The sequence below is a fragment of the Chaetura pelagica genome, unplaced genomic scaffold, assembly GCF_000747805.2.
Source record: "Chaetura pelagica isolate M959 unplaced genomic scaffold, ChaPel_1.0 scaffold69, whole genome shotgun sequence".
Lineage (NCBI taxonomy): Eukaryota > Metazoa > Chordata > Aves > Apodiformes > Apodidae > Chaetura > Chaetura pelagica.
This window is the reverse complement of record NW_009970724.1, coordinates 9,901,843-9,923,312: the sequence shown is the minus strand read 5'-3', so window position 1 is coordinate 9,923,312 and position 21,470 is coordinate 9,901,843. Positions and strand designations below refer to the sequence as shown.

General features: G+C 38.4%; 1 protein-coding gene across 1 annotated transcript in view; it reads left to right on the top strand.

Annotated features, from left to right (window-relative positions):
* DPYD (dihydropyrimidine dehydrogenase) overlaps window positions 1–21,470 on the top strand; it is a 308,687-nt gene that overhangs the window by 256,376 nt on the left and 30,841 nt on the right. The window contains exon 20 of the mRNA XM_010006772.1: window positions 8,973–9,152. Coding sequence (XP_010005074.1) covers window positions 8,973–9,152 — 180 coding nt within the window. The remainder of the gene's footprint in view (window positions 1–8,972; window positions 9,153–21,470) is intronic.

Below are 21,470 nucleotides of genomic sequence, written 5' to 3'. Positions count from 1 at the left end.
GTTGCTTAGCTCACAGAAAGCTATATCTTAAAACCACTGCTAACTCTTGTGACTAAATGTGTTATGTTACTTAATGACTTTTACCATCAAACCACCAGACTGACTCAACTGGTATCTGTTTTAGAAATATCTTCAGGGGAGCAGGAGGTACAGCTTATGGAAATGGATTGAGCTACGTCTACCTGGCACAGCTGCTGATTCTCTACCAGCAGCTGCAGAACTACTGGAAGAGCTGAAGGATGTAATTTTCCACAGCAGTAGTTAAGAGAGGTGAAACCTTTGGGTGTTAATAAATGAAATATGAAGTGATATTCAACATACGTTTAAAGATAGTTGTAGAGCTTCTAGATGTGATTGGACTGTTTACACAAGGGAGTTAGCTCATCTGCTTTCAAAGATATCTTTCATTTTGTAGATCTACAGCACAATGATACGATTTGCTATAGATAGTTGATTATGAGGCTGTTTCACATGCTCCTCAATGCTCAAGGCATGTGGATCATATTTGTTTTCTTAGGAAAGATGATCATGATGAGCAGTTTTATTAGTGTGTGTGCCCAACAACTACATGAAGGTCCACTTTGTAGTTCCAAGAACTGACAGAATGCTTTAGTGACATAAGGAAATATAACCACTCCTCTGGGGGAAAAAAAAACAACACAGTTACCTCAGGGAGCCTTCTGAGTTTTGATTTCTTCTGCATTTCCCCTCTCAAAGACACAGAATGCAAAATTGTATCATTCGGGGTCCCTTGATCAGTACCAGTTTCCCAATCCCAAACAACCAGTTCAGCTATTTAGATCAAAGATACATTAATTGGCAGAGAAGAATTTAAGGGGAGGAAAAATACATTTGAGTAAGCTAGGAATTAATGTGCTGGATAACATTCCTAAAGGATCCCTTACAGTGGTCTTATCCACTGCTGATATGTGGCTAATGGATTCTTGACTTTTTTCTCCTCCTTCATTTTTGGCCACTCACAATTGCCCAAGGTGCCTGGAGAGCACTGCACAAACAAGGTATGTCTTTCACCCTCGAAAATCAGGTACTTTGGGGTCACTGTGCCAGCACAGGAGGCTTTTCATCACAGCCTATCCTGGGAAGCTGCTGTGGCTTCAACACCGCCTTTGTGGCCCTTCTTGCTGCCCAGCTACTGTATACTTATTTCCTTACCTATGGTTCCTGCCTTGATGCTCCCTAAATGTCAGCTGAGCTCTGCTCAACACCACATCAGTGTTATGTTGTCCTGTTGTAGAGAGGATCTAAGCTGTACAGGAGATAGAGCTCTTACCCTGTAGGCTTGTCTTCCATGGGTTGGAGATTTTCTCCTTTTAACTAATTTTTAGCTCCATTACTTACTGACATTAGCCTGTACTTCTAATTAAAATGAAACTTTGCCTCAAGCCTGTCTGGTGAACACATTTTTGAGGTATAAAAAAGTAACTGAAATACTTCATTGCTGACAACCACATGACACTGGGCCATCCAGACATTTTTAAAATAGTTTTCTTAAGCCCTAGGTGAATGGTTGCCTACCATGCAGAGCCTGGAGTTGTTAGCATCTTTGAATCTTTGTTCTGTATGTAGTCCCTCAGGTGTCACTAGTAAGCTCTTAGCTCAGTAGGACTTCAAGTCTAGGGCACAGTAAAAAAGATAATGTGGGAGTTTTCCTACAATTCAAACAATTCATAGATGTAATTATGTGAGTCCTTCAAACTGCTTTCTGAACGCATACAAATATGCGTTCCAAATATGGAACAAATAGTAGTTCATTAGTTCATGCATACTGTCTCAATTCTAATGTTTTAAAAAAGCCTTTTTGGATGATAATCCAAATAAGTTTTGCATTTTGATCCAGTATCTGAAGCCTTGTTAAGTAACATCCCATCTGCTAATCTATATTTCTAGAGTCATTTAAGCAGCTAATGCAAATGAATCAAATAATTCCATCTGTACTGTATCAATATTTGGGAAGCTTTTTCTTACTCACAAAGTTGTTCTTTAAAACAAAGAATCTCATTTTTTTCCAGAGTACACCACTTTTTCTGATAATCCACTTCCCCTAATGTTCTACAACCTTCTAGCAAAAGTAAGAAAGGATAATTAAGGCAACGTATTGAATGTTCTGGTAAGTCAGTGTTCAACAAGATATAAGGAGGAATTATCATTATACTGGCAGCCTTTCCACAGACACTGGAAACCTGAAGATTGTTAGTACAGAAACCCCTCTAAGAGAAGACTGGACTTCTCTGCTTACTCTCGTATTGCAGCTCTTACCATATGATTATGGGTACCGTGTCAGACAACCAGTGCTGTCTGTTCTGCTTTTTACTTCGTAGATCTGGGCACTTCTTAATCATTGTACTGAGGCCAAACCCCATACATTTTAATTTCCGTAGGCAAAAGCTATGCACTATATAGGGCGCATGACCCAGAAAGTTCTCCTTTAGTTGAGTCAATTTTTGCTAGTTGCATTTGAGAATGAACTTTAAATTGAATGTTTGCCTTACCCAGGTTATAATCATGCTCTTGCCCTCTATGATAACATTAATTTTCTTACGGCAGTTGATTCATATGGATACCCAGATGGGCACAAATAGAATTCTTCCTGAAGCACCATGTATTCATTTACAACTTCAGTCTTTTTTCCACCAGAATCTTAATCAATAGACACTAATCAAAAAAGCAGTAGCCTCAAGTATACATTGAAAAACAGCTTAGAGTAATTCATAAATGTTTCTCTAACACGAAGGTGGATTTATGTCTTCAATACTTAACAGGCAGAAATGTTAATAGAAAAAGAAACCTTCTATAAAAGATGATAAATGATGGTAGAATTGGAAATATATATATTATAATATGAAGTCCAAACAGTAAATCTTTTGCTTACCACTTGGGTATATCAGTAAAAAATATTTCAAGGGAAGTCAACCAAATGAATGGAAAAGCAAAATTGTTAATCCATTGTAAAACCTCTCACAGGTATCTCAGAAAAATAATAATTGTTTATCCCCTTGATAAGGTAAGAATATTAGAAACTGAAGTCAAAGGCCAATTTTCTAATCGGGTAGCATTTAAAGAGCTATTTTATTTAGAGATCCTATGCATTTTAGAACCAAAGCTGAAATAATTCTCCATCTTCTGGGGAAGCAAGATGGCATTCTGCTAAATGCTAGAATTTTATCATTTGAAGGAAAAAAAAAAAAAAGGCAAAAAGAAAGCAGCCAGTGAAACCTAAGAATATAAAAGCATTTGAGATCTCAGAAGGAGTTTAAATCAATGCACTGCCACAGTTACAGCACAGATGAAAGAGCCTGCTGTCTCAATTGCCAGGAAGCTACTTAGAAACTCTCACTTTGATATTTATTTTTTTTTGGTAGTCCGTTACATTACCACTAAATGCAATATATGGGGACATCACTGCTTTGATGTTTTACAGCTACAACAAATGGAAAGTAATATGGTAGAACAGTCAGGCTATGTGATTTGCGTTTGTATATACAAATATATAACCATCAATCTTCTTACTTCTAGACTGTGTATCACTGCCACCCATCTGCCTCCTTACTGTTACTTCTGTTTTCATAAAAATGGCAATATCTTATACGCATATTGTGAAGAGGGAAACGTGTATTTTGGAGGGGTGTAAAAATTAAAATTTTCTCCAATCTGTTGTCTCCTACCATAAACTCGCTGTTGGCAAAGGATTTTAATAGTGCAAAACCCCTGTCACTTCCCCCCACCCTCAGCAACTCCCATGGCACTCTCCTTAGCTGTGAGCAGTTCCAAAATGTCCATGGCACTCTCCTTAGCTGTGAGCAGATCCAAAATGTCCATGGCACTCTCCTTAGCTGTGAGCAGTTCCAAAATGTCCCTCCCTACGGGAGGGTTGTGGATACGAATCTTCTGCTCCTTTAGTATCCAAAGCAGTAGATTCAATAAGCAGAGCAAAGTGTCCTTGGCCTCTCAGCACTAACTATAAACATCCAGGCATTATCACTCCACTAGCAGGAAAACTTGTAGGCTGCTTAAAAGAGAGTTCAGTGAAGAAAAGAATAGATAGACTGATAGACAGATAGATAGACAGATAGATAGATAGATAGAGAGAGAGAGAGAGAGAGAGAGAGAGAGATAGAAAGAGAGAGAGAGATAGATAGATAGATAAAAAGATAATTGGCTTCATCCTGGCTCAAACCAGGACACCACGTTAAAATGAGTTTATGTAAAACTGAAGCTCATGGAGTAAGAGAGAAGGGAGAGAGTAGTGCCTGAAGAGGAATGTATTATTTCCTCTTTCTAGTGTTACAGGGAATATTTTCTCCTCTGCAGCATCCCCCAATGGAAAAATATAAGGTCAATACTGAAGGGGAATTGCTTTAGTGGGTGATGTGGAAATGCCTCAGCCACTTTGCCAATATTCTGCACAGATGGCACAGGTCTTCCACACACTCCCCCAGGATATGCCAAAGTTTGAACTGGAGCCACATCTATTATTTTTTTTTTAGAGAGTGGAACAACAATAAAATGCAATATCTGGGTATTTTCCCCATTGCTCCTAGAAACGGACTAATGACAAAAACTTGAGAGGCCTTACACAGACAGAGCTCTCAGTAAATAGTACGGGGGATTTGCCTCAGTAAGGACTCCAGAAATCAGCATCTATTTGTTGTGTAATGATTCTACTAAAACCAAAGGCATTTATAACTTTTTCACAACAATTTTATAGCTGATGCGTAGTAACTGTCACCAATAATGAACTTTTACTGCAAAAAAAATTAAAATAAATGTTTCAGATTGATGTGATTTTTTAATACCAGTCATGTAACCTGTAGAATTATTTTTAGACAATTATAATCACCTGACAATTTTTTTCAGTTCCTCAAGTAAGATTTGTAATGGCTCTAGATCCTTTGACAAAGTTATGCTCGGTATTTATGTTTATTTAATAATTGAGCAGACAAGTAATTTCTTATGCAAGGCATCAGCAGGGACCTTTGCATGCCTCTCCCATCATTGCATTTTGCAGAACAGTTTTACTTGGAGCCTTACCCTGTAATTCATCTTACATTCCCATTCTCCAGTGAGATCATTTGGTGTATGTTTGATTTACCAGCAGCAAAGCAGGCATCACATCTTTTAGTATCTTAGACATGTCTGTGTAGATTAGAATTGTAACTTACAATTGCAACTTCTGACCAGTTTTAGATTTCATGATACTGAGAGCACACTATAATTGATCATATATAGCATGGTGACCTGCTTGTCTCTTTTGGGATATAAGGGGCAATCATTGAAGTCTGGGTCTGGGGGAAAGGGGAGGAGGTCAGATGTTAAAAACTAAATGGCAGCAGTTCTAAAGAGCTAGGCAATGCTGTAAGCCCAAACTCGTGCAAATTTATCTCCCTGAATACTAGTGCAAGATAAAAATATGTTACCTTTCTAAATGGGAAAAATGTAGAACCTTTCTCTTCTAGCTCAAGTTCTAGTCCAAAGCTAGAGACTACAGCTAATGTCTAGCAAGACAGCAGGACAACACTTCAGAAGGACAGCTAACAGCTTCATTGTCATCTGAACCTCACTCTGTTCCACAGGTTCCTCAGAGGGCCTGTCTCTCATGTTCCAAAGAAAAAAATCTACTTTCTTCCTAAATGTTTCAGATGAAAGCCTGAATCAGTGAACAGTTGAATGTTAATTTACTCGTAAAACATGTTCATTTATATCACTTAGGATCAAGAGATATTAAACAGGTGCCATTTCTGCCATCTGAAGTCTCAGCACTGCTTGCCAGAACCTGGGCTGATAAACCATGTGAGCAGTTGACCCACACTTGCTCTGTTTCTTATACTTGTCCGTAAGTGGCCTCTGTTGGCCACAGATCATATTGTGCTGGTCTGGCACAATATGTTTTTGTGTATGTTCTCAATTGTGAAGTTACATTTTTGTCCAGGGTTTTGCTTCAGGGTCCAAAGGGAGGCACGCTTTGCTGAGTTTGGTAAAAGCATGAAGCTGAGGAGAGGAGCTGAGCAGGCAGGGCTTGTTGCAGTTCAGTTTCGTGCTGCTGCTCTGATCAGTGTGCAAGGCACAGACAACAGCTATTGCTGCTCACCTTTATCCCCTGTTGAGGTGGTTTAATAAGACATTAAATGAGAGATGGTAGCATCCAAAAGATAGTTCAGTTTTAAATATGGCCATAGCTGGACTGCTTTTCCTCATCTTCACTCCCATAAAAGAGGATACCAGCAGAAGAGGGGGCTTAAAGTTCCCCTTTGCAAGGGAGGGGAAGCGTGCTGGTTGGCAGACCAAGCAGCAGGAGCAAAGTGGGGGCTTTAATGATGTGTGGAGACAGGTCAGTTCAGTTCTTCTGTGATTTTTTCGGATGTGTGAATTTGAGTCTCACCTGGTCTGTTGCCCTGCCAGTTCTCTTGTGCTGAAAAGAGAGCACAGTGTCATTTAAAGTGGTGATTCAGAGGCAGCCAGGTATGATGCTAAAAACCTCTCCCTGTGGTGTGGAAGTTGTCAAGGCTGATGGGTCAGGTGACCTTTTATCTTGATTTTGTCTGAAGCTCAGAATATTTTGGAATTTGCTAAAAACATGCCAAATTTTCTGTTCTTTTGTATGTGTTAGTGTTTTAATATCTCTTGCTCTAGGAAAGACTCATAAGCATTTGCTTTTATCACCATGAAATCAGTGAAAACCGTGTATTTGGTTAATTATCTGCACCATTGGGCACCAAAGTCATAAGGCTCCTACAGAAGAGAAGGATTGTCTGAAACCACTTGCTAATTCTAAGTATTTCCATTTCAGACAATGTTTTTCCTTAGTACAGAGTTTTACATTTTTCTTTAAAAATTGCATCTTGCCTTCAGTTCTGGAACCTACTTGGCCTTCCAGAAAAGGCAAACAGAGCACTGCACGTAGACTCACAGGGATCAAATGTTTGCTCTTAGTGTGATATCATCTTCTGCACATTTTTATATTATTGCAGTTCGTTACACTGTACCACAAGATGGAAAACAGTAAAAGCCTCTTTATTTATAAGGTTATTACAGGTATTCTCCAGTGTATCTCATGTGTATACATCCTGTCAAAATATTTCAGGATTTTGACAACAGTGCCTGAACTTGTTTCAAGTAACATGACATGGCTTTTAACTGTATTTTTTACAGTTCTAGTATTTTTAAGAATACCTAACAAAAGTGTTACCCATGCACTAAAAGAATAGAAAATCTCTTGGTGAACTGTAAAGTTAAATAATCATCACTTGAGTTTTGCCATTAAATAACCTGTACAGGAAATTATTATTATGTTATCTATAAATATTCTGGGAAAAAAAAAAAAAAAAGTCTTGAAGTCTATGGAAGTCATCACAGACCTAATTAATGCCCACACTGTTTCTCCAGAGAAACAGATTTTGTGGAATGTAAATGCACTGCATAGAAAATATTCTTGTGCTTATTTTATAGTTTGCTCTTTGTTTTTTTCCTGGTACAGCTGCAGTGTATTGTATTTTACAATGTGCTATCTACCTGTCCTTGGAATTGCAAATTGTATTATCACTTCTGAAATGTGAAAAACAATTATATATTTCCCATATTTTTTAAGTGTCAATGTCAGTTATGATCCGAGGTGTGTTTTTGTTTCCTAAGGAGTGTGGATGTGCTTTTGCACGTGCACACATTCATGTTCTAAAATAAGTGGCTATTTCACTGTTGTGTTCATTGTGTGTGCTTCTAAGCGTAGGTATTGGCAGGAGCATTGTTTTTAGCTTTTAGAATAAAAACTGAATCAGGGGCTGAAAACACAGACACATCTGGAATTTCAGAGCATTTCCGAGGACTGACAATTAAGCCAACCTCGAACCTCACCACTGATGGATAATTAGAGTTTAGTTAATGAAAAGGTGTTCAGAGAAGAGTCAAGGAATTTTTATTCACTTGTTAGTTTGGTTCGGGATCTCTGTGGTTTTAAATCTGAGCTGATATCCACAAAGTTGTCCAGAAGAATCTATGTAAATGGTCGGACTATTCTCTGCTGTCAGTAGTTTTGTATTTACATTTTGAGTTCTACACATGAGGGATCATATGTTTTCAAGCTATACTGCTATCTGTGTTTCTAAAGTATCTAAAATAAAGTGTCCTGGCCTCCCAGTACCACTGAAAGGCAGGTCATTAGGAGAAGGGGACTGTTCTGTTTTATATCTGGCGATGCTCACCCCATATTAACAGATTTGCTTAATAGGTGCTGTTTGCTGGTGTGCTTTTATTGGAGCCAGATTCTTCTCATGGTATTCAGTGAAAGAACAAGAAGCAATGGACACACACCGAAACACAGGAAATTCCACTTAAATATAAGAAATAGCCACAAGGGAGTTAGGACACAGTCGAGAAGTCATTGCATTTGGAGATACTCAAACCTCAACTGCATCAGCCTTGAGTTCCCTCCTCTATTAACCCTTCTTTGAGCTGGGAGGTTGAACAAGACTATCTCCAGAGATGCCTTGCAAACTCATCAGGTCTGTGGTTCTGTGATTTGCTTGACTGGGACCAAACTGAGTATGTCTGTGCTTCCTGACCAGAGCAGGCTGAGGAAAACCACAGCCTGTCTGAAGGCAAAGGTCTGAGCACAGCTGGTGGTTTATCAGTGTGCTTGCGCGCTAAGCGTTAGTGCCACAGAAGGCACCCTTGGGACAGGGTTTGCAGGCTTACTTCTGAGCAGCCTTCTGGTCTGGTCTAAGGGTTGCCATTAGGAAAGCTAGGCATAACTAATGTTATTGAGTCCTTTTTTTTTCTTGAACTGCAGTGGTGGTATAATGACATAGGATTAAGCAACCAATTAATATCCTGAATTCTTGTAGCTCTTCCCCAGTGAAGCTGCAGAAGGGGTCATCTGATAATCAGTAAGTACAAAGAGATTGCTAATTCTGTATGCTCCTCTGCCAGGATGTTGCTGATAACTGGCTTACATTTTGTAGGTGTGCAGTGCAATCCAGAACCAAGATTTCACTGTTATAGATGACTACTGCACTGGACTGCAAGCTCTTCTTTACCTGAAAAGCATTGAGGAACTTGAAGACTGGAATGGACAGAGTCCTGCAACCATGCGCCATCAGAAAGGAAAACCAGTACCTAAAATTGCTGATCTGATGGGAAAGGTATGTTGTTTTGTTGCCATTCCTGCATAATGATGCTATGCCCTGGCTTTGAATGCCATTCCGTAATCACTGCATGCAGTTTCTGCTACTTACGTTTGGTTAACCACTGCTGCTGTCACAATTAGTCATCAAGTCTTTTTCCTTCTGAGTTTAACAAATATCTAAAGACAGCTTAAGATGACAAACTTAAAATTACTTGATATGGGATAACATTTTAACTATAAATATGATCTCTCCACTTGATTCATTACATCACATCTTTTAAAAAAGTGTACGATGCAAAATTACAAATGCGTTGTAATGAGTTCTGCAACTGCTTGTTTTAGTGAAACTCAACTTCATTCAGATTGATATTAATATTGTGCCAGAAGTTCTCGGCTGGTCTAGCCAGGGTGCAACCCTGAGGAGACATCAAATCCCCTTAGCACTGGACCTGACTATCTGAGATGCTTGTGACAAGCCAGCTGAGTTGGAACACTCGGTCAGGTAGGAGTGGCCCTTCGATCATCATACCTGAGCATCTCATGGTCTTTTGTGTGTGCTGGCTCCCAAATCCTTTGCAAGGCAAGGAAGTTACAGGTGAGGAACAGTGACACCTAATAATTTAATAGATTCCACGAGATCATCTAAACCTAGAAAGTCTGTGGTGGAACAGGAATGTGAAACATGGTCGCTCTGAAATTCTAAACTTTGGACTGCCTTTCCTCTCTGCTCTAGTTGTTCCCTGCTACAGAAGCACCTTTGGAGATTTCGGGCAGATGCAATGGGTTGCAACCGCCCCAGTACTGCTCACCTCTCCACCAGAGCACAGGCTGATCCATGCTGAGAAGCAGGGAGGTGTAACTGGCTTCCTACTGATGCCCTGCTGCCTAATGCTCTAAGCAAAATACCTGCACAGCAGGGAGGCTGAGCTTTTGTTCCGAGTTACTAGAGGGGTTCACTTTGAAGACTGATTTCAGTTATGCATCATGCTTATTGATTATCCTTCTAAAAATCTGATAGAACACTGTTGCAAATGTTGTAAAAAGTAAAATATTCTAAAATAATAGGATTTAAAGTGTCAAAGGCCTCCAAATCTCTCCTTATCATTGCTGATGACTGAAGCTGGATTTAGCAGATTAGAGACTCCTATATTGTTGTTGTTCTCTGTGGAGCTCTGAAAATTATAACATTATTTTCCAGGAGAAAAGACAATTCTATTCCTAAAGCTCTGGATAATACACTGCTTAAAAATAAAACAAGATATAAGCAGTTTCATTTTCATGTACTTATGATAAACAGTTAAACTTCCTTCCCTTAACACCTGTAGAAACATACACAGCATTTCCAACTCATGTAACAGAGATTTGTAATTCTTAAAATCTGCTTTCAGTGTTCTTATTGTATTACCTCTGTATTTTACTAAACAGACAACCATTGTTAAAGACATTTCTCAAGTCCTTTTCAATGAGAAAAAAAAATTCTATAATTCTTATTCTTTTCCACTTGTCACTACATCAATAATTAACTTTAAAAAGGTAGTGTGAAAAGATGCTTTAAGGAAGCATTTAATAATTCAGAGGAATCTTAACTTGAAACAGATCACATGAAAAAGAATTAAAAACAAAGCCCTATGTAATCTTGTCTGGCTGGCTCTGTCAGACATTTAAAAGGAACAAGGCATACGGAATGTGACTCTATTTGATTGCCCTTAGCACAGACTTATACCACTGAATCATTGCTACTAAATAATAACACAGAAAGGTACCCAGTCTGTGTCATTGAAAAGGTAGTGATGTATTTTAGGCATAAGCTCAGGGTGGCTGTTTGTTCAGGAAGGAACATTCAAGGGAAAAGGAAGAAAAATAATACAACATGGGTAAAAGGAAATACCATGATAAATGATCCTACTAGGGGCAATCGAATACAAAGACTTGATATCATTAATATTTATAATACCATAATTAGCAAGACTGTGCCTAAGCAGTGTTATTAGTGTAACTAATTATGTTATCATAAACTAAGTTTGCAGTATTACAGGAATCAGTATTCTTACCTTCATAAATTATTATCAATATTGGATTGAATGTACTCTTGCCTAGTAAATTTAGTTAAGTACTGTAGTTTCATCTAGGTCCAAATACAAGTAGCCAGCTTCACAGCAAGTCATACCACACACTTCTTATTCCCTTTCTAAAATTATTTCACTAAAAAGTGTGTCCTTACTGTCTGTTAGGAAAAGAGGAGATAGCCTGTTGATGCGATGTGTATGTTCTCACTCATAAAAGTAATGTGTAGGAATTTCTGTGTTATACATGGAGTAGAACGACAGCCAAAATCCTGCATTAGAAATTTAAAAACTTACGAGGATCTGTCCAAGTTTGTATTGGTATTACTGGGAGATTAAATGCAGTTTATTCAGTAAGACCCTGTGAGAAGTTAAACAGCAAATACTGATATGAACTTTTGCATTAAAAAAAAACCAAAAACACCACAACAAACTGAGGATGTTAATTTTTATACATTGTATTTTTGGCGCAGTAAATGTAAAAATACAAAGGAATCATCCTCCTTTTTGTGACAACATTCCTAGTAATTTTAATATAGAATCATGAGGATAAGAAATTCAGGCAATTGACAATTTAATGAGAAGGAACTGAGGGACAAGAATTATTTTTGACAGCATCAAAAACTACTTGCCTTCTGTCTGTATACGAATTCATTGAGCTTTTCCCTGTTTTTAATGTATTACAGATTTAGGACCAGTCCTATTCCCAACTAAGTATGTTTATAATAGTATCATTTTTTAATTCACTGTGCAATATTAAATGTTGGTATCCATATTTTTACATAGCAGTGCACTATTCTTTTGATAATTATTTTTATGTCCTGGTTTCAGCATCAAACAGAAGCTGAGTGCAGAGTATTGCCACAGGAGAGTGACACAGTAGAGTTTTGGCAAGAAATATTATAGTATTTTATGACCAGAGTAAACTAAAATACTACTGCACAGTAAAGTATTTTTTTCTAAATGGTACACCTGACATCAAACTGAAGCTGTCCTACCATGCAGACACTAGATAAATTACAAACTGAACAGTTATCATTGTCTGTTGTTTCTTTTATCACAGTAATTTCCCCTTCCTAAACAGAAAAAGTACTAAAAATACTTTGCTAAATAGTGTAATAATAGTGTAAGCTTAGTGGCAAACATACCAACTTTTGACTGAAAAACAGAATCACATTGATTAGTACCTGTTCATGTTTCTGCCTTAGTGAAACTAATAGTTTCATCTGATAATTTATAGCCCTTAACATATGAGAAGCATCATAGCACTGGAAAATATTTTGGAACCTTGAGTGCTGGTTTTATGTTTTTCACTGCTGCAGAACGTATATTTTTGGTATATAGACCCTAAATTGATCATCTTTGACCCAGCTAATAGGTATTTTCTGATAGTCTTTTCAATAGCACTAGTTTTTTTCCCTTTTCCTAACACAGCAGTTGCTGCCATCTTCCAAGATGTTGACCTGTGGCACTACACTGCCTGTAATAGCTGTGAGATTCCCACTTAGAAATGCCAACCTCCATTGTGGCTGCCAGTCCGCAGGTGATACGGTTTTCCATAACTCCACTAGTTTTATTCATTCTTTCCTGTCCTTGTAGCCTTATCCATAACTGTTCCAAAGATTTTCCCAGCACAACTGCTGCATCAGACTCACAAAGGTGGACAAAGCCAGTCTTTTCGGCTTCCTTCCACATTGCTTTTCTGATGGCTTATTTAGTTGTGTTTTTTTTTCTGTGGGAGGACCTGGTGTTCGAAGCCTTGACACAGATGACTTTCATTAGTATCACCTTTCCATTACATGTATGGAAAAAACTTAACAGCTTGTCTCAGCTACAACCTCAGCTTGCCAATCTTGACGCTGAGATGAGAGAATGGCAAGGTAATGATGACACCACACTGCTTCTCAGTGACTCCCTCGAGGAAGAACTTTTGTAAAAGCACACTTACCTCAGCATGAATTTAAGGCTGAGATCAAGTGCATGATGCAGCCAGGCAGACATTTAAGATGTAGAGCATGTTCTTACAACCCAAAGTTATTAGGATGGCTGTATGAGAGAGAGGGGAAGCACAAGTAGTATCAAAAAATAACAGAATTTTGTGTTTAAATAGTGCTGCTTGGTTTCTCTGGAAGATGCATGACCAGGAATGACAAAGATAACTGTTCTCTCCAGGTAGCTGGATAAGGTTCAGTATTCCCCAGAGGTGCAATTTGATCATCTGTGTGTAGTCTCTATCTCACCTTGCCTGTTTATTACAGAACTCTTATTAGTTGTTCACTGATCTTACTCCAGAGAGCTGAAGTGATTATGTCTCAGAAAAGCACTGGTGTCAGCTGGTGATCACAGAAGTGATATAATGTTTTTCTGTGTAAACTTCCAACTGATGTCAGGTATAAAAAAAAACATACTTAATGCAGTGGCCTATATACATGCCAGGTAGCTTAACATTAAAAATATGGCAGCATATTCAGTTGGTAGGTGTGGGTTTATAGGAAGAGATAAATATATATGGGTATATCATACCTTGCTTTCCAAACTTGCAGTTTTGCAAAAAAACTGATGCGTTTTTGATCATGTCTAAAGGTTAAAAAAAAAATTAAAAAGAAGACGAAGTAATAATTGAGACATCTTGATTCCAGAAATATCTAAACCAAACTGGTTTTCATAGTGGATCCTCCTCAACTGTTAAGGTTATGCTGTATTGAAAATGTTAAAATCATCTCTGATAAAAACATATTTATGGAAGGTAGTTTTCTCTACCTGACAGATGAGAGAGAATAATCCTGGACATACACAGTGTATGAACTTCTGTATGAACAGTAAAAATTCTTATCCCCTTAAATTTAGCAAGTTGCTGATTTTGGTCTCTGAATGCCTGGACTTACCGTTAAGACTAAAATATACACCATATATAAAATATACCCAGAAGAATATTGGTGCTCCAAGTTCAGTCTTCTGAACAGTACAAATGTGCTAAACTCTAACTTGAGTGCAGCAAAATCTAAATAGCTTTTTATATGGCAGAGAAAAAACTTGCTTATGTCATCAAGATTTCATACAATACATATTAAATTAGCTCTTCTATTAAATAAATAGATAAAATGTTAACTCTCAGCCATACAAGAAAACTGCTGCAATGCATACACCGAATTTTGGCTGCTTTCAGATACCTCAAGACTTCTGACTGCCTTGACTGAGCAGAGGTTTTCACCCTTCATGTCTGGAAGTGCTTCTTGTTGAGGAAGGGAAGTTTGTCCAGTATGGTAAAGAACTGTCACCTTTTTTTTCCCAGCACTTTCACATAAAGAAGACAGAAAAAAGCAGTATTTGTGGCCATTACAAATATACAGACCACTTTATCATATGGAAATGATGCAATAACAAAATTAACATTGATAAAGAAACCCTTTTTCCTATATTGCCATCACCAGTTCTGAAGAAGAGTCAAAGCAGGGAAAAAAATAATTTTAACTTGTTTGATCCTTTTTCCCAGTAACTAAGTCTTTCACCTGAAATGTAGCTCTCAGCCAGGCAAAGCCTTATTAAGTGTAAGCCAGTATTGATCAAGAAACTTCTTGGGTTAGGATATTATGGGAACTATGTGTCAACATACTGAGAGACTGTTGCTGCATATGCTTGTTGGGTTGACTGAAAATAAGTCTATGCAAAAATATATTTGAACCAGCATCTGCAGGCAGATGAGGAAGTGAGTCCTTTCCTCCTGCTTCCCCCATTCTCAGTCTTTTACCTCCTTCCCTGACTTGATGAAAGGTCTCCACAGGCATGGCTCCAGCTGGAAGCCTGATGGTCCCGCTGTGGAGCATCAACAGCAGCATTTCAGGGACCACTTTGACACCTCCCTGCACAAGTCACACTGACCAGGTTAGCTGTTGTGGGGCAACCTCCCAGCATTTGCAATCCAAAAACAATTACAAGCAATCCCTGGCCTGACCAATTTGTAGAAAAAAAGATTTTCCTAACATTATTTGGTTTTCCCTAACTGGTATATTATGGAAGTTTATGTTGTGATTATTTACAGTGCTGTTTCTCACAGAGACTGCAGGTTGTTACATAAAATGTATCTTCCCTAATGGTGAAGGCATTTGCAGTAGAAATGGATAAAACAAAAGGAAGTAGGATTATTAAAGTCAATTTAAAGTAGTTTAATCTGTGTGGGTTTTATATGACCTGTATGCTAAATTAGCTTTGAGCACTAAGTTTAAAGTTTCATATTCACAGCCAGTCAATGTGGCTATTAAGAAAAAAACGTTTTCATGTTTACTCCTTGGCTGTGGCAGTTTTAGTGTGTTCACTGCTGGCAACGGACATCAAGCCAGGGAAGTCCAGCTCCTGATGCAGAAAGATGTTATTTTTTTTTAAAATTGAGGCATTGCCAAAAATACATATCTCTTTTTTTGTACTCTGCAGTTTGTTTTACTTAGCAAAACGGCCTGGTCATACCCTGCAGCATGCATTCATTACAGTGATCTTTGACTGGCAGATGCAGAGTAATAAGATGCATATTTTAGTGCTTATTATAATACCCTGTCCAAAAACAACTTGACAAATTTGTGATTTCGACAGTATCTCATTTTGCTGGCTGCAGTGCTCTGTGATTGCCTGGTCCACGTGGCTCCCAGATTATGCATACCACCAATACTGCTCATTAAAATGGCCACAGTTCACCAGTTTCGGTAGCTTGGAACGAACTTGGAATGAATTATTATACAACAAAGAAGCTGCTGTCATGCAGAACAAAAGACAAGCAAAAGAGAGCTTTGGCTTAATGAGGCTAAGTGAGTGTCTCCCCTGCATCACCAGCTACTTGACGGCCTTTGAGCATGGATTTTTTTCTCCACAGGCCAAAACCTTTGGTCTATTATTTTGTGTTTATGCACCTTGAGGCTAATATACATTTTAATATGCTGCACATGGAGAAAAAAATCAGCCATTAGATTAGAACATGTGCACTCCCTGTTAAGTTAATGACAGCCAAACATAGAGATAAATTTAGGTTTTCATATTTAATTATAGCACAGCACAGTACGTTTAGCAAGGATAAATTGCACTATTATTATGCTTCATTTTTTTTGACATCTCTTCATATTAACCATGCGCACTTACCCCCACTTCCTCCCCAGTGTCACACATAATGTCTCTCTGCATCGTCCCTCTCCAACACCATTATTTTTTTCTTCTGTACATTTGTATATGTATTGTTGTATTTGTTACCTAGGGTTAGCTCCCTAGTTGGATAAAACCATTCAAAACAGACCTTGTGTTAGGTGATCTGCATAAGCAATAAGGACAGAAAAGACATTAAAAGAACTGGCCTGCTTGGCCAGATTGGGTTTCTCAGGTCTGCTCCCAGAGCAGGGGTCCCCAGCCCTTCACCCCAGGTGTCTCCAGTGCCCTGCGTGCTCTGCCACTGCAGAGTGGTAGCCCCTTTCTTAAGCAGATGAATTAGAACAGCCAGATAAATAATGCATAGAAGGTTAAATAAGGTCTATAGAATTTCGCAGTTGGATAATGTTAATATGGACAATGGTAGCGTTAATATAAAATGTCTCTATTCTGAAGAATTTAACATTGTTTTATTTTATAAGAACTAAAACAGAGCTAATGTTGCTAAGTGGTATGTGCTGTTTGCTGGGGCTTTGCACATGCCTTACCTCTGTTTGTCAGGAATTAGGCCAGACCTCAGCCATATAGAAGACAATATGGAATTAAACATAGGGGCAAGCTGGCATGCAATTCAGCCTTCACATGCCCTTATCAAGTTTTAATGGGAATATTTGATGATTTCTGTGTTGCCATGGATTTGTTGGTGATGTTGGACTATATGTTGCTACCTGAGAGAGATTTTAGATTTCCTTTCAGCTTTGGTCTGAGCTATTCAGGTAACTGTGGTTTGTGAAAAATATGTTTGCATGCTTCAGAAAATTAAGAAAATACTGCTATTTTCCAAAATGGATTATAGCAGGTAATAACTCATAGGAAGAAGATTTTCCTCCTCCTGCTGTGTGTATAAGCAAGAAGAAGATATTATGCTACAGGCTTATTCCTAGATTATTCCTTATTGGATAGTTGTTTCGTGACAAAAGACACTGTGGGTTGATGACCAGAGGGTCATGACAGGAATAATAATCACCATATGAAAGGGTGTCTGGATCTCGGTGATAAAGCATTCCTCATCGCAATCAGTCAGCATTTGCTGGTGCAAGAATTTTCCTCAATGGCAGAGATCAGCTTTTTCATATTCATTGAGAGCAAATCAGTCTCTCTCTTCCCCTCCCCATCTCCCCCCTCTTTCTCCAGCCTTCAGTTCTGTACCAGCTTTTACTTGCCAAAGAGATTTTTCTTTGTCAGGTGAAACTCACTGAGTTTGGGGATGTTTAGGACACTGCAGTATTCGCTGGATTGGTATTAGTTGAAGAGCCTTGATCTTTATGTCCTCACCAAGTGAGGCCCTGGTCAGTAGTGATTTGATAGCTAATTGTCTACAGTTCAAGCACTAGAAAACATGTCAGCAATTAATTTATGTGTGCAAAACTCTTCTCCCTGATTTTTTAAGTGCAGATTTTGATGCAAATTGCATTCATGAAAGCAAGGTTATGCCTCTCAAGATGTAAGCTGTAATTACTGGTCTGAAAACCTGATGATATGAAATTCTTCCTCTAGAATCTACCCCTAGTGAGAGAATTAATTTATTAACAATATTGTGTATTTCTAAGCAGTACACTGGTAACATGCTTGATATTATAGGAAATGTTGCAGGCTGTATCCTATAGACATCCAGATGGCTTAGAAACATCTATGCGATCAGAAATGTCTCTTCTCTATCTACAGGTAGCTATTATTAGTAAAACCTACTTTTATTTCTGCATTCCCATTTTGTTTATGGCACTAGCCACAGATGTCCTTACTGATGGGCATGTAAAGACTTGGGCTTTTAGATTGTGAAAGAATCATTGTCCCTTTAAACTTCTCATCTAAGAAAGATGTTTATTTGGATAGCAAGGTGCTTCTGCAGACCACAGTGCTCCACGCAAGGAAAGTGCAAGGCAAAGTCCATGGTATTGGTCATAAACAGCAGACTGAGTATTCATTTTCATCCTGTTTTCCAATAATTGTGTTGGTTTTATGCTGGTTTTGAGAGGAATTTTGACAACATCTCCTGATTCTCTTAGGAACATATTTGACCCTTAAGCAGTGCCTTAAGTGTAGTGACATGCACAGATGGATGAGAAATCTAGGAGTGATTTATGGGGAGAAGCTAAAACTCTCAAGTGTCCATATGTCCTGCCTAAATGATGTGTATATGCAAAAGAGGTGAAGAACTCAGTGGTCTACAAATATTTGAAGTTTGCAATCAATTGACAGAGGGGGATTTTATGATGTAGAGTGAGAATTCAACTAAGAATGATGAGTTGAACTGGAAAAAAGAAAAAAAAGAAAATGTTCAGGAGAAACAGGAGAAAAAATATCCTGATTGGTAGGAGAGCCTTTTTGTAGAAATGATGGAGGTTTCATGCTGGGTTGCTGAGGTTAAGGTAGGAAAACCTTTTAAAACTTGAAGTCTAGGAGAAATCTGGCTTTGCCAGGAGTATGTGCTGGACTTGTAGACTTTTCCCGTTTGATTTGCATAGGCTACTATATGACCCTTTCCAGTATTTCAGCTGTGCACTAGGGGCTATCCTTGGGAGCCACTGCATCCTAACAAAATGTTCAGATAGTGACTCAGTATAAGATTCTGGAGCCAACTGTATCTAATAACATTCAACTGAAACGTCTTTTTGCTTGAAGATTAAGATCATACTTAAGGAACATGATTATGTTCTTTCCCACCTATTTTTATTATGTGCACCAAAGATTTAAAAAAACAAACAAACAAACACAAAAAAAACAAACCTTGAATGTTTTACTGTAATTTTGTGTGGTTTTGATCCAACCACATAGATGCCTCAATAGTCAGAGCAGCACTCCCTGAGTTTTCATGGACAAATGAGTTCAAAATGTCTTTCAGTTTCATTGCCCATTTATCATACATCAGCACAGGGCAACTGCCTCCGGTAACTGAACAGAGCTGTTGGGCACACTATTTCTACATGTAGGAGCTGAGAAAAGATATTTCTGCACTTTGCTGACCTAGTCAGCTGTACAGAATTCATTAAGGCCCAGGTACTGTGTTTGGGTTGTTCCAGGGAACAATTACAGCCAGCCTGTAATCTGCTGCTCCACAGCACACTGGGGCTCTCTAATAGTTTGAAGGGGCCTGGCAAGAGTTTTATTGATTTCTCGGGATCTCATTCAGGCTGATTGCACTTGGATACTCTGATGGTTGATGTTTGGGAACACCTACCCTAGCTGTTATTAAGAAGGTGGGTCTAATCCTCACATAGGTAAGGCCTTGTTTGTCCTTCATTCAACTCAGCAGACAAGTTTTAATGAAATAGCTCCCTTTCATTATTTTATGTCACAGCTGCATTCTTGGTTGCCACATTTGGAACTATCCAGTGTAAATAAGTCACTGTATAACCCATATATTGGTCAGGATATGTCATATCATATATCTGTTCTTTCATTAATAATTTTTCTCCTTCCTCTTTGACTGCTTGGAATAATTGATGTATTTTTTTCTATTACTGTGTTCTATTTCTTCTGAGTTGCTGATTTATTTTTACATAAAACCTATAAAATACCTTGTTGTTTTACACAGTATATCTGGATTCATGAGAAACCCAGAAGCATTTCACTGAAATAGTAGTGGTTTTTTTGTTAAGATTGTTCAAGACAAGATTTTGCAGTTGAGTTTAAAGTAGTTGAATTCTAGAACCTATCGACTGTAATTTTATTTATTTATACTACCCATCATTGCAGCAAAGAGCTGATGCTAAATGCTAATCATTACTTACCATTTTCTGAATAGCTGGGCTGTCATTTATAATGTTAAATATATGCCAAAGGCATCTTCCCAATTCCAGACCACTAAATTAATCCAGTGACTCCAGCAGTTTTTCACTGCCTTTGCTGTGCCTTCTTTCAAATGCTGAGCATTCCTGACATTTTGAGGTGTCCATTTCCAAAAATTCTGTTTCTATATTGAAAACTGCTGTAAACCCACAAAGCTCTATAAGCACAAGTACAGCTACATTTTCTCTTTTATTCAAATCTATCACAAAACTGTAAGCTGCTCACATGCCATTGACATTAGCAGAAATGATATTCTGAAACCTCTCAACTTACCTGTGAAAGCAGAAGCAACAAGAAGTCCTTGGGTGACTGTAGCATGAGTGTGCCTTTCATGATCAGCATGTGTAAAAGAGCACCCAGAAGGAGTGAGCATCGTCTCTCAGAGCTGCTATTCTGGGTGATACAGAGCAGGATTAATAAATGCCTCACACTCCAGAACTCCTCTCTCTCTCCTCACAACAAAGTCATAATCATTCATTTGATAGACTGCAGACATTTTGTTAGCAGTTTTGTCATAGCTTGGATTTTGACCTTCAGTGCCTGGTCTGTGGGTGGGCTTCTGTGCCTGCTGCTGGGTTTTAGACTTAATTACCAGGATAAAGCAGATGGAGGAGAAACTTAGTGTTTATATTTTTCCATAGGACGTAATTTATTTCTCTGCTGTTTATCATGGAGGTATTTTTGTCTACATAGTGTGAATTGTTTGCAAAGGTATTTATAACAATATTTGAGTGATGAACGTGCAATCTGAAAAGCTCGAAAGTCTGCCTCTCTGCCTCCATCTTAAAAAAAACAACAACCCACATTTTCTACCCATCCAGTCTGTGTCTTTAGTTGTCTAGTTCCTAAATGGCAGTTTGTGAGGGGATGCCTGTTTGAAGTCATGACCACTATCTTGGCTGTCTGAGCACGGGTTCATAATTCAGTATGTGTTGGGAATATAATATTTAGCTTAGAATTGAGCATTTATTTTGCTCTGGAGTCTTAACACAGTCTATTGGAAACATCCAACTTGACTGTCCAAATACCATCCCCAGCTTGTCCATGGAGAGAGGTCTCAATTTACAGTAGCAGAATGGCTGAATTACCCTTAAGGAGTCTCCAGCATAAGGAGTGAAGTCTCTGACCATATGCTTTGCCGTCAGCTATCAGAACATTGGATTAGTTAAACGTTACACATTCAGAATGGGATTTATTTTCATTCTCCTTACCAGTATCTGAGGCATGTGTGCAGGTCTGGATCTTGGAGCATGGCACTAGACCCCTGTGTTAGGGCAGGTGAAACTTTTCTAGCTTTA